The sequence below is a fragment of the Amaranthus tricolor genome, chromosome 5, assembly GCF_026212465.1.
Source record: "Amaranthus tricolor cultivar Red isolate AtriRed21 chromosome 5, ASM2621246v1, whole genome shotgun sequence".
NCBI lineage: Eukaryota > Viridiplantae > Streptophyta > Magnoliopsida > Caryophyllales > Amaranthaceae > Amaranthus > Amaranthus tricolor.
In genome coordinates this window covers 20,220,293-20,234,723 of record NC_080051.1, presented here as the reverse complement: position 1 = coordinate 20,234,723, position 14,431 = coordinate 20,220,293, and the positions used below count along the sequence as shown (strand labels likewise).

Sequence of the window (14,431 nt, the reverse complement as noted above, 5' to 3'; positions counted from 1 at the left end):
TGAAAAATTTTAATATGATTTTTTTATTTTACTGTTGAAGGATTCAATAAATGTCTCTAAAACTACTATATATACTATTAGAAATTTAAAATAGTGACATTTAAATTAGATGTCACTAAATATATCTCACTAAAAGAGTATTATATTTTGGTGATTTGTTGTGTATGTCTCTTTTTACCCTTAGAATTTTTAACGGAAAAAATAGTATTTTATTATACAGTATGAGTAAATGAGATACACGACATCATATCATTGAATTGAAAATATTTCCTAGTAGTATCACTTGATATTGTAAAAGATACGAAAGCTTATAAATCAAAAGGAGCTATGAATAAGCATTTAATAACTTGGTGGAATGTACATAGGAGAGTCATTAAGTTGGTGGAGGGTACGTAGGAGACTTGTATGTTGAAGATAGGGTGTCTTTTGATGATGGTGTGTAAGTTAGAGAGTTGTATATTGGTGATGAATTGTATTCAGGAGACTGAACATACATCGGTGGTGGAGTATAAATTGGATGCTCATCTTTTGGTGTAGGTTTGAGTGTTGGAGCGTAAACCGGTGAATCATACACTTGTTGTGGACTATATTCAGGAGACGATGGAGAGTATGATGGTGATAGGCTATAGATTGGGGTCGTGTAAATTGGCGGCAAAGTATATGATAGAGATTCGTATCTAGGAGAATTATACATTGGTGAAGGTGTTCGAGAATTATAAAATGGTGATAGAGAATACACCGGAGATAATGTATATAATGGTGACTCGTATTTAGGAGATTTATACATTGGTGAAGATTTAGGTGATTCATTTACTGGTAATGGAGAATACATTGGAGATGGTGTATATGATGGAGACTCGTATATTGGAGAAACATACATTGGTGAGGGTTTAGGAGACTCATAGACTGATGCTGGAGAATGCATTGGAGATAGTGTATATGATGGAGACTCGTATTTAGAAGACTCATATGTTGGTGATGGTTCAAAAAGCTTATTATAAACTGGTGAAAAAACTGAAAATGGCAAATACGAGGGAGTATAATTAATTGGAGAGTACGAAAGTGTCTTAAATGTTGGAGTAGAACGAGCGAATGAGACAACCCCCAAGGTCATGATCATGAAAGACACTAATGAAGCATGGTTAAGACCCATTTTCTAAAGAATTTTGATTTTGAGAAGCATATGGTGTGTAATCAGCCTCTATGTATAAGGCACATTTGATTCTTAGGTTCCTTTTAAAAACATGAAAGTTGATCAAGTCTAAGATAATTATTAATTATCAATTGATAGTTTAGTTGAATTATATTAGTCCTTTAGTTTGATGGAGTTGTTTACGTGCTACATCTACACGTACATTAAAGGGGTTATTTTACTAAGATGGTATTTGTGTGTTTGGGTGATTGGAAGTTTGGAACATAACATTGTTTTAGGTAGAAATTTTACTTGATTCAGACAAATTATCTCTAAATTTTATTATTAACAAATTTAACTGCTACTTAAATGTTGGAATTGGTAAAATTTCAATCTAACCTCTCCATTAACATGAAATTGTCAATTTTACTTCAATTTATTCAAAAATAATGATGTACGACAATGACATTCCTAGGAATCAAAGTTTTTGTCCCATCTTTAAATCATGATACTTTTGTCATTGGAGACGTATATTATTTTGATTTGGATTTTGCTAAGTTTGAATTTTATCGGACGATTTCATTTGAATTAATTTAATTACAAATTAAAATTAGTACAGATTTATTTTAAGTCAAAATCATACCGAGTCATAGGAGATAGCCATAAAAAAATCACGAGATCAACACTGTAGAAATAGGGATGCGCATGGGTCGGATTTTGACTGGGTCTAGTTAGGCCCAAATTAGAATTCTATATTTTTTTATTGAACCTAGATCCAAACTCAAATCCATAGGGTTTGAAAAAATTGGATTCAGACCCAGACCCTTAGGGTCTTGCGGGTCTAGGGTCTGAATCTGTGCCCAAATTTCTTTGTTATTGCTTTTCTAAAAAAAACTTCTTCTGTAATTTTCATTCATTCGTATAAAATTATTTAAACATTTTCAATTAACAAGGATTTTCTTATACTTTATACTAATTGAAAGATCAAATATAATATCTCTTTTAATTGCCAAAAGAAGATCAAATATATAAAGTTTTCCAACATTTATGTACTTAAAACAAAATATTAACCAAGTCGTTCAATTTTCAAAGTACCAATACAACTACCACATTTCAAATTGCATAAATTGACAAAGTTTCATCAAACAAACAAATATACATAATAGTTTTTGAATAATTTTTTTGAATATAAACTTTTTATGGTTCTATAGGTTGGTCCTAGCTCGAATCTGGGTCTCAAAAGTATGGATCTGGTCCCAAACACAAGCCCAAATGCTAAGATCATATATCCAGATCTGACCCGGTTCTTAAAGGTCCAAAAATAAGTTGATCCAGATCCTTAAATTAAAATCGGATCGAGTCTAAACCTTTAAAGTCTAAAACCTATGCCAATTCCTATGTGTGGTGAACTAAAAGGTGACTGCACAGTCCATCGTATTAAAATAATAAAATATTACAAAATAGCCGTTTAAAAAATATTTTGACTCCAAATCTTACCTCAAACACAATAACTTGCACTTTTTTTTTCTTTGAAAGACTTATTATATACTTATGACACAATGGCTTTCCTCGTAAAAACACCCATCAACCATCCACTAAGTGGTCTTAACTAATTTTTCATAAACTTAACTCAAATAACAAGTAACTCCACAAAACAAAACCAACAAAAAAGTGGGTGACTCCGATGGACATAACTACAAAATAAAAAACAACTAAAAAAATAAGTGATCAGAATGATATAACATTCAACGTCACCAAATAAACAAAATCATACAATTTAAATGGTCTATTTAGGGCCTTAGGCTATTTAATTAGAATTTCACAATTTCTATCATTGATCACGTGATGAATCAGTCACCTAAATGGACCATATAAATCTTGTGTTATCAAATTGTATCAAATTAAATGTTTCAACTTTTGTTCTAATAAAGATTCATATTTCAATGGACCAAAATAACAAAGCAGGTGACTTTTGATTCTTAAAATGAGAACTCATAACCTCAACAATTTGAATTTGACAGGCCGGCAGAAAAACGAATTACTTAAAATTGAATGAAAGTGGGATCCACGGATCAGGACCCAACAAATTAAAATTGGCTTCCCATGCTCCTTAAGAGGCACCCTAACATAGCACGGCAACTTCAGCTTGCACTTCTACACACCCCTGAAGTCCCCACGTTACTTCTTTTCCTTTGCTATCTTGATAGTCTAGAGTCTCGACTCTTCCTACTTAAATATAATGTACTTTCACTGTTTCATTATACTTGCTGCTGATAGTGAGATTTCTCGATCCACTTAACATGACACCATTAATAGTAAGTGTTTTAGAACGTAGGAAGTATAATTTTAGTAATACAATAAATATAAAATATAAAGAAATTATATTACAAGTAAATGTAAAAAAAAAAAAGAAAGAGGAGATATGATGATACTTATGGGTTTTGTTAGAATTTGTGCAAAAGATTGAATCAAGAAGAAGAATAGAGAATGTATTATTGATTATGCAAATGTATTAAATGGATAATTACAAGACCTTCTGTTTATATAGACTACAAGACTCTTCAATTAAACTATAGTACAACATAACTAAACCAAGGTTGTTCTAACGTGGAACAGAATAAAGACTGATCCTAACTAACTACTGCACATGGAATGCTAGGATAGGCTGCTGTGCAAGTGCCATCACAAAGACCAGCTTCAGCTTCTGTTGTAATACAAGAGTTGAGAATCATCTATGCTAGAAGGCCTTTAACCATGCTCTCCATCTGTTGCTTGAGAAGATTAGTAGCTCGCACCAAGTTGCTTGTTATTTTGTGAGCAAATTCAGGGTGTATTTGACCAATTAGTTGCTAGTTTGATTAGCTCAAAATACTACTTTTAAAAAATCATTCCTTAGTAAAGTAGTTGTTTAGTTAGCATTTAGTGGTGGAGGTGGCTACTTTTAGACAATTATAAGTTTTATCGTTCCAACATGAAGAGTACAGCTTTCAAATTTTTCTGAACAAATTGTGTAATATTTGGAAAGATTAGGTTTCCTAAATTTTTTTCACTTGAAAGACCACCAAAACTAGGGGTTATAAACTCCTAGTTTGCTTAAAAAGGGTTTGGAATGTATAGAAGGCAGAACTTTTGTAAAAAGATCAGCTATTTGATTTTTTGTAGGCAAGTAAGATAATTGTAATAATCCCTAAAGAACCTTTTCTCTTATAAAATGACAATCAATGTCAATATGTTTTGTTCGCTCATAAAAAACTGAATTTTTGCCTATAAAAATATTTACTGGTTATCACAAAACAAGGTCATTGGTTTGTTGATTTGTACATTGAGCTCTTAAAAATAGCACTTGCCATAACTCTATATTCTGCTTATGAGCTGGACTTTGATACAATTGGTTGTTTTTGCTTTTCCAACTGATAGGGGAATTACCTAACATCATAATGTATCCTGTAAGGATTTCCTTGTGTCAACACAAGATCCCCAGTCTGAGTCAGAATAGGCTTGTAAAACTAGTTAAGCTTGCCCTTTTAATTTTATGCCTTGTCCACATGTTGAATAGACATAGTTTAAAGTATGAAGTAATGCAGTCCAATGAGAAGTTCTAGGTGTCTGCATGAATTGGCTTGAACTCTATATATTGTATGCTAAATCAGGCCTAATGTTGGTTAAGAAATTTAATTTTCCTACCAAACTTCTGTATATATGGTTGGATCTTCAAGAAAAGTTCTTTCACTAGCAGATAATTTTGTTTTCAGAGGTAATGGAGTTACAACATGCTTCAACTCCTTATCTTTGCTAGCTGCCAACAATTCTTTTGTAAATTTTAGTTGGATAAGAATCATACCATCATCTTGATAGCTAATTTCTATCCCAAGGAAAAAATATAAATCACCCAAGTCCTTAGTAGTAAAAACATGATCAAGGTGTCTTTTTAAGAAATGAATTTCTTCATCATTATCTCCTGTGATGATGATATCATCAACATATACTGCTACAATGATGATTTTAAGATTTTGTTTCTTTAGGAACAATGAATAATCATTTTTGGATTGAACATATCCTAAAGACTTCAATGCATCAAGAAGCTTGATATGCCATTGCCTAGAAGCCTATTTGAGACCATAGAGTGATTTCTTAGGGAAGCATGCTTGATTGGGTTTACATTGTATTCCTTCATTCCGGGACTTTCATGTATACTTCTTTGTGCAAATCTCCATGAAGAAATGCATTGTTAATGTTTAGTTGATGCACCTTCCACTTTGAACTTGTTGCAATAGCTAAAATGCATCTTACAGTAGACATCTTTACAAAAATTTGATCTCCACCATATACTAAGAAAAATCAATTCGGTTTTTCCTTAATTATGGATAGTCAATCTCTGAATTAAAAATAAAAAAAGAATAATAGATATAATAATTTAAGGTTAGGGTCATTTATGTATTTACCTTTTTTCGGTGGATTATTAGCGTTCTTATGCATATTGCTTTTGGTAATACATTGCAAATGGAGCTCTACAACACTAGAAAAAACTTACTTGATTTTAGGCGGCACAGAAGTTGTTCCAATTTGTTAATCTAACCTGAACATAATTCGAAATTAGTGGATATTGATTAGACTTTTGATCCAATTGATTAAATAGGTTGACCCAATTTAATCTGTTTATTAAATTGGTTCGATTAAGATTAAAATTTAAAATGTGAAACAAACATGTTAATTCAGTTCATAAAACGAATTAGTTCATAAAACGAATTAATTTTGAGTCAAATCAATTAGTATAACCTAAACTTAATTCATTTATTTTTTTATTTTTATAGTAAAACACAAAATAATCAACTCAAAAACTAAACATTCAAAATCTATGCCAAAAAATTCAATGTAATCATGTTAAAAACCGTAATATTAAAAAAAAAAAAAAAAAAAAAAAAAAAAAAAAAAAAAAACTCAAAATGGGTTAAGTGGATGAAATTAGGTAAAACTTATTTGTTAGGCCATCTTTAATGGTGACCTTTAAAAAAGGTCATCACAATCTTTTACAATTTTTCTCTCTCCTAAAATTTCATCTTTTAACCTAATTTTATTAACAATGACCTCTTTTAAAAGGTCATCATCCTCATTTTCTTACTTTTTTTCTACCCCACCATAATTTCTCTCCCTTAATTTATCTAACATTTATCTTTATTTTTTTATAATAATATTTTCATGTACAAAGGTAATATAATTTTTTATTTGATTAAAATAGATCTACTATTTTATAATTAAAAAAAATTATTCTTTTAATAAAAATAATATTTTTTAATAAATATAAATATAAATATAATTTTTAATAAATATTTTTTAATATTTAAGAAAAATTCGTTAACTTCAAATAAATATTACAATGCACATACATCAAATAAATACATAATTAAAACATCATTTTTAAACATTACATAATTAAACCATCATTAAAAACAATACATAATTAAAACATAATTAAGACATTACATAATTAAAATATCTACTGACGATTGTAATTCTGAAGGTATTGTCCGAGTTGAACCATCATATCAGCTTCCCATGACTGAAGAGTTTCCTTTTTGCTTAATGATTCATAGATCTCCCAATTCATTCGATATTCTTCCAGTTGAAGTTGTTTTTGTTTTCGGGCTTCTTTTTGTTTTTGAAGTTCTGTCTTCTCTTTCATTATTTCTGAATTAAGTCGAAGACTCTCTCCAAATGCACTCAAAGCTTGAATTGATTGATCTGCGACCATCTTCCCTGTCATGTGAGCCTTAGCCTTCTTCATACCCTCGGGGCGCGTGGATGATCCTCCTTGAGGTTCACTTGTTGGAGTTTCAGAATCTTCTTCGGTCCTTGATCTTTTCCCACTACTTTTACTACTAACATCATCAGTTGGTTGTTGATCCAATTTTTTTTTTGATTAGTTTTTACCACTTGCTTCCACTTGTTATACTTTCTTAAAATTTTCCATTGCTCAATCAAGTTAAAGTTACCGTGTTTTCTTTGATGGATTAAATGCGCTTCTTTAAGCACATCTTCGTCTGTCGTGCCACTCTTCTTCCTCCTAACAGCCTCATCATAACTTCCAGACCACTTCAAACATGCTGGAGCAACTCTACCCCAACGACATTTAAGCATGTCGGCGGTTCTTCGTGGGATCAGATGGGGTCGTTCCATCCTCGCTGCTTCATAAGCTTCCTTAACTTTCTGCCACCTCACTCTTATCTTTTGGTTGGTGCTCACAATTGGATCTGTACTTGTGTTCATGACTAAACATATGAGAGCAATATCTTCAATCAAATCCCAACTTTTCTTTGAATGTATAGGGGCTTCATCATTATTATTAGGTAGCTGTTGAGATGGTTGAACCAATTGAGTGAAGCTCGGTGGTGAACCAAATTGTGAAACTAGATCTTGAAATGATGGTTGCGTGTAAAGACTAGCATCAACATGATGAACAGAATTTCCTCCATCTTCACCATATTGAACATCTTGATCATTTCCTTGATTTTCATCAACATCATCATCATCATCATCATCATCATCATACTCCATCTCATTTTCATCTAAACTTTCACCCCTTATTGGAGTTGAATACATATAAATATTAGAGTTGACATTGTGAGATTGATGATGGTGGTGAAACATAGTTTGAGAATTTTGGGTATTTTGAGGAACATAATAAGATGAATTTGGGATATTTTGAGGAATATAATAAGAAGAATTTGGAGTATTTTGAGAAAATGGAGGATTAAACGGAGGATTTTGATATTGAATTTGAGCACTTTGATTGTGAGAAGATTTTTTCCTTGGTTTTTTTTTACATGGATTTCTTCCATAATTTGGGTTATTTGAATCCATATTTTTTTTTTGGGATTTTTGAAATGATTACTTTGGTATTTTTTTAAACCAAAAAAAGTAGGAAAATAAGAACAAAATATGTAAAAAAAAAATTATGTCAAAAAATATCAATATGGGTCTCATTTTATAGATCTCGAAAAAATATGACCGTTGGTATAATTTTTTTTTTTTAAAAAAAATTATTTTAATACTAAAATAGCCGTTAAAGGCAAAAAACGGCTATTTTTTCTCACCCAATCAGAACGCGCCACGTGGCCTGCAGCTGACGCACGTCAGAGGCATGCAGGGGGCAGCAGGCTGTTAAATTTCAATGCCCAATCAGAACGCGACACGTGGCATTAAATTTTGAAAAAAATTGGGATGACCGTTCAAATGAACGGGTCATCCATTAATATTTTCCCCCAACCTTTTGCATGACCAACCTAAAAATAGATCACCATTTTTAGCATTTTTCTTATTGTTGGGTCATGTGACCCAATATTAGGTCACCAATAATAGTGCCCTTATAGATCATGTTAGAGTTAAGATTTTTGAACCAATAAACTAAATATGTTATGTTTGACTCAACAAATTTATGACTCATTTATATATGACTCGAATTTAATCCAATCTGATCTATTTGACATATATATTAGTAATCCACTATTAATAAACAAACAATACTTATTTATTGTTGGTGAGTTTAATTCCACTTATTATGAATTTCTTTTAATAATTGATTCTTTACCCAATTGGTATATAATAAAGCAATGTCTCTAAAATGATGAATGTGCTTATGTTATCTAATCTTATTGAATAATAGGACTACTATAGGAGTATAATAGCAATAATAATTTATAATTTTTGGAGTATTTTGAAGTATATGAATATGAATTTAGGAAAACATAGAACGTCACCCGTGCATAATGTCATCAGCAATTCATCACTGAATCAAAATAGTAAACAATTCATTACTTTTTAGAAATTGTTATATAAGAGGATTTTATTGAGAGACGTATTTTATAGTTAAATAGTGCATTTAGTACTACGTAATATTAAGAATATGATTGAGAGACGATCTCTTACAAAGAGTATCTTTTTATTTATTTAATTATTTATTTATTTAAAATGAACTAATTAACTTTTAATAATCAGCTAGTCTCTTGAGAGACCGTCTCTCAGGCATAACCCATTAAAACTTAATGCCTACTTATATTATTCTTAATGTCTATTTATCATATCCTTAATACCTACTCACAACATTTTAAATGCCTATTTATATTATTTTTAATGCATATTTACAATATTTTAAAAAATATAATATATCGGCCCAATTCGAAACCGCCTTTCAAAAGAATTTGTGTTTATTAATTGCACTTAATGAATTAACCAAGGGTCAGATATATCTCTCTGTTTCCACAAGCGTCTGCCGCTCTTCAAAAAAAAAAATTATATAATATAGAACTGTGTAGTCTGCCGCTCTTTTCTCTGTTTATAAAAGACCAATTAACAACGATAAATCATTAACCTTTCTTACATTCAGTCGCCACTTTCAAAAACCCTTTGTGGATCCACACACTTATATTTCCTTTAATCTCAAATTTCAGGTAAAACCCATCTTTCTAATTTCCATTTTTTGTAAGGTTGATTTTCTGCTTCTGGGTTTCTGTATTGTTGAAGTTTTTTATGTAAAGTTATTGATATAATTTATGGGTATATTTTCTTAAGAAATATATATATTTTTGGATTTTTTTTGAATTATGCTTGAATTTGAAAGCGACTCTCTTTAAGGAACTTATATAAAGGGCTTAAGGTGCACGCCTCCAAAGTGTCAACATCTTTAGTTTTGATTAATTTCAGCGACAAAGAGGACTATTACTTGTAAAAAATAATTGATGGTCTGCCTTTTTGTTGAAAGTATTTCTTTTTAGATTCTTAAATTGGTCTTCGCAATTTTGGTTTATTTAGGTTTATTTGAATTGATGATGATGATGATGGTGGTGGTCATCACGATTTAGGATTATTTGAATCATAATAAAGTTTGCTTCTTTTACATTGAGAATTGAGATTATATGTTGGGTTATTTAACTCCCAGTTGTTGATGTTTATGTATTTGTTTTAGTAATAGCCAAAGTTTGGATATTTCATGTCATTGGGAGATCTATGCGTTGCTCTAGGATATTTACAATATTGATAATTGAGGAAGTTTAATTGGATGATTTTACTATATACCCTAGGTTGCATGATACATCCGACCCCCCGGATCTTGACGTGGTGGGAGCCACTTTTAGGCCTTTGTTTGGATGGAGGGAAATAGAGGGAAAAGAAAGGAGAGGATTTGGATGGATAGCAAAAAGGGACGAAAAGAATTTTGAATTAAGTCCCTATATTTTGTTAACATTCAAATCTAAGGAAAATGGATTTCCTTTCTTTTCCCTCCCCTACCTTCCTATACAAACAATGTAGTGTTTCCCTCTCTTCCTTTCCCTTCCCTTCCCCTTTCGTCTTTTCTTTTTTCTCCTAATTTGTTATCCAAACATAGTGTTACCGTTGGAGTTATGAAATGTAGTTGAACTGGAGTGCGATTTGGTCATGAATTCATGATATTTTGGGCTATATATATGCTAAATCTATGTAACTTTTTGGTTGAATTCGATGTAGTAAACCCGAAAATTCAGTTAATGCATGTTTTGGTTAATTGATTTTTTGGGATGTATGATAGCTCCTTAATCTTGTAAACCATTAGGCAGTAATTTATTGAGTGTAGTTTCTCACAAGGATTTGAACGTCTCCTGTAAGGATAATTATTTTGTTAGAACTCCCATACGGCTGTGCATATGCCTAATGTCCTTATCACTAAGATATTTGTTAGTTTTACAAGTAAGAGAGCTGCTGGACTGATGACCAAAAGTTGAGACTTTCTTTTGAAAGGGCTAGCTTTCACCATGTGATTGTGTACTATAGAAAAGTCACTTGTGTAATGAGTATCTGGAATGTGGATGAGTGACGTGTGTGTTGTGAAATTAAAGAAAGCGTTTGATTGAAAAATAAGATCTACCATGGAAAATTGCTTTGAAGTGTCATTGAACTGCCATAGAATTTTGATGTATAGTGATAATTAGTTTTGGCCAAAATCACTTGGATTGTGTATACCACGGACAGTGAGAGGGTTGTATTGTAGTGAGGACCAACCAAATTCTTGATACTTTTTTGAAGACATAAACCCGGGTTGTCGGCTTTAGCTCACAATAAAACAACAGGAATGTGTGATGGGCTCTCTATACTGTACCGTAGTTGTGCTAGCATATCAATAGTGCATATGAACCTTGTCCTATATTTAGGTCATGTCCTGTGTTGTGCAGTTGAGATTGCAATGTCCACCATGAGTAGTAGTCCTCGCCTAAGAGATTGAACAAAAACATGTGAGAACGTTTTTAAGACAATGAAGCTATCTATAAGAGAATTAGATAGTATCCATACAGAAGTGACTAGCTTAGATAAGGAAGTTATCTGTTATGATGGTGAAATTTCGATGTTATTTGTCAAATTCTTTTACCCAAAAAAATCAAGGAGAAACAAATATGTGTCAAAACAGAAAGGAATAATTAGGTTTAGGGAGTTGATGGCTGATGTGTTAGGCTATTACGAGCTGTAAGTAGCTCAAGATGGTGGATGCTGAGAGCACTGTTGCAGTGACATTCGGCTGATAATTTTTGATTAATGATGGTAGTGAAGAAACTAACCAAGCTAGTGTGGTCTTAATAGGAGTATGAAGTAGGATATTGCGATTTGTTCTTTGTTAGTATTGTTGAATGGTATGTCAATGAATTGGATTTTATGATATGGTTCGGACTTCTGAACCAAAGCATCATCATTGTGAATTTTCTTTTTAATTATTTCTCTTTATTTCCCTTAATTCCATTGTTGGGCCAATGTGCTTCCGAAACTTTGTTGTGTTCGGTTCAAGTAACGCATACATATTTGTCAATGACAATCGGTGTATGCTTGAATTTATGATTCATTGATAAATTCTTGGAAATAACTACCAATTAACTGTTTTTCCAACAATTCAGGCTGAAACAATGTCGACTGTGAACATCCCTATTCAAAGCCTGCTTAGCACCATTCCAAAGACAACATCATTGACCCCCATGGTGAACTGCCCTGTATCTTTGGGTTCAGTAAAAGAAATATCCAAGTCATTTGGCTTGAAATCTTCATGCTCTTTTAGAACGACTGCAATGGCTGTATACAAGATAAAAGTAATTGGGCCAGACGGGGAAGAAAATGAATTTGATGCTCCAGATGATTGTTACATCCTTGATTCAGCCGAGCAAGCGGGGCTTGAGCTACCGTACTCATGCAGGGCAGGTGCCTGCTCAACTTGTGCTGGGCAGCTCGAAAGTGGAACTGTGGATCAATCAGATGGATCTTTTCTGGATGAAAATCAAATGGAGAAGGGTTATTTGCTCACATGTGTTTCGTACCCGCGATCCGACTGTGTAATCCACACCCACAAAGAGGCTGATCTGTACTAAGGTACTAGGAAAGATATGAGTTTTATGTATGTTAGCTTTCATGGATTTTCTAGTTGTGGGATTCAATAAACCTTGTAGCTGGTTTACCTATTGAAAAATGTTAAATGAGTTCTGCAGTTGATCAAAGAATTCACAATTTGTAAAATTGTAGTGTTATAGCTGTGTATTGTTTGCACTTTTTCTTTTGTTTTCATTAAATCAAATGAAAGTGATTCAAGTGAAGTGAGGCACTTAATTTATTTTTTTTTTTGTTTGCATCAGGCTAGTATGTCATTCCTGAGTTGAGCTTTAAAAAATAAATTAAATCACTATCTATATTGATTAGGTGTATTATTTTTCATGGGATATCATTTGCTGAAAATTCTACAATTATAAGCATGTTTGGTGGGAGTATTTGTAGGATAGGTATCTTTTCAAAAGTTTTTAAGTGCGTATTAACGAGGTTAAAGTGCTCTGAAAGACTTTGTATTGATTTGTGAGGCAAGTTTATAATCGCCATGGGTAGTCATCAATGATTTGATAAGACCAGGGTGTTACAAGTAATTCTGTATAAGGGGGAAGGGATGAATTTTTTGATAACTTAAAACTTTGTAATGAATATATTTTTTAAAAAATTACTAGATTATTTCTTATATAATATAATTATTTTACATAAAATATTTTTCAGATACTCCTTTACCAACTCAATTTATAGCATTGTGATATGTAAGTTTTTAAACCACCATTAAATTGAAAGAAACATAACATAAGGATGAGCACTCAGTTATCAAAATTGCGATTTGAATTGTAGGATTGTACTCATGTATAGGATTGAAATCTGCCAGAATTGTGCATGGGATCGGTCAGGACCGATCAGGATCGTTGGTGGGATCAGTTAGGATCAGCTAGAATCATAGTTAGGATCATCAGGATCGGCTAGAATCGTTGGTAGGGTCTGTAGGATCGGTCAAAACTACTAATTAAAATTTTTTTAGTAGTATCTTTATTCTTTTTTTTGCTTACTATGGTTTATTATTATATCCTTGTGTATATGTGTTATATTTATATTATGTGTAGTGTATATTTTATATATATTTTGTCATTTCATTAAGAATAGAGAAAAAAAAACTATATTAAAAAGTCTAGATATATATGTATTTTAAAATTAAAGTAAAATCTTAAGAAAATGTATGGGTTCTTAATGCTTTTTTAAATTGAAAATGATCAAATAACAAACATACACATAATACAACTTGTTAATTTTGTAAATTTGTAGGATCGTCCGATCCTACGATCCGGTCCCACCAGTTGATTTCGATTCTACGTAGAATCTCAATCCTGATAATCTTGGTTGCAGTTCTTGACAACGAAGCATTATCAATTGAGAGATATTTTGTTTGCCTTTTTGTTTTGTTGATTTATTTTGATTGATATAGTCTGCGTGAAGTATTAATGATATTATGCGTTTTGTAAATGAGACATAACATTGGTTATGAGTACTACTATATTGCTTTTTTAAATAAAATACTCTTCCAAGAACCTTTCTAATTTGATAATTGAGAAATGACAAATTTTTTATTAAGTTAGTTTATGTCTCGTTTGGTACAGGTACTACTTTTTCAAAAAAAAAAAAAAAGAAAAAAGCAAAATGGATTCCGCCTAGCCAACCTTTCACTCAGCCTAAACCATAATACAAATTGTTGTGAGACGGTTTCTTCGAGAGATATATTAGTACAAATTAAAAATAATACAAGGATGGACTTCTTATTTTAAGGTCGTCTTTTTGAGAGACGATCTCTCGAAAGAGTATCTGATAATATAATACAATTAGAAAAAAAGATGATTGGGCCTAAATATTCTATACAAGCTACAGTCTACAGATCACAAAATTAACAAGACAAATGATAAAGATTTATACAATTAAAATGAAATGGGCTCTAATTAA

The 14,431-nt window shown here is 31.7% G+C and overlaps 3 protein-coding genes across 3 annotated transcripts; 1 reads left to right on the top strand and 2 right to left on the bottom strand.

The window, feature by feature from the left end:
- Positions 1 to 373: 373 nt before the first annotated feature.
- Positions 374 to 1,153, bottom strand: LOC130813547 (uncharacterized). The gene has a single exon (XM_057679385.1). It carries the CDS (start codon positions 1,151 to 1,153, stop codon positions 374 to 376), a length of 780 nt encoding a protein of 259 aa, XP_057535368.1.
- A 5,757-nt stretch (positions 1,154 to 6,910) lies between these two features.
- On the bottom strand, positions 6,911 to 7,684 carry LOC130813546 (uncharacterized). Its single transcript, XM_057679384.1, has one exon. The coding sequence runs from the start codon at positions 7,682 to 7,684 to the stop codon at positions 6,911 to 6,913; it is 774 nt and encodes a 257-aa protein (XP_057535367.1).
- Positions 7,685 to 9,403: 1,719 nt separating this feature from the next.
- Positions 9,404 to 12,752, top strand: LOC130812586 (ferredoxin, root R-B1). The gene is made up of 2 exons (XM_057678100.1): positions 9,404 to 9,576; positions 12,043 to 12,752. The coding sequence occupies exon 2, from the start codon at positions 12,052 to 12,054 to the stop codon at positions 12,505 to 12,507; it is 456 nt and encodes a 151-aa protein (XP_057534083.1). The 5' UTR covers positions 9,404 to 9,576; positions 12,043 to 12,051; the 3' UTR covers positions 12,508 to 12,752.
- Positions 12,753 to 14,431: the final 1,679 nt, after the last annotated feature.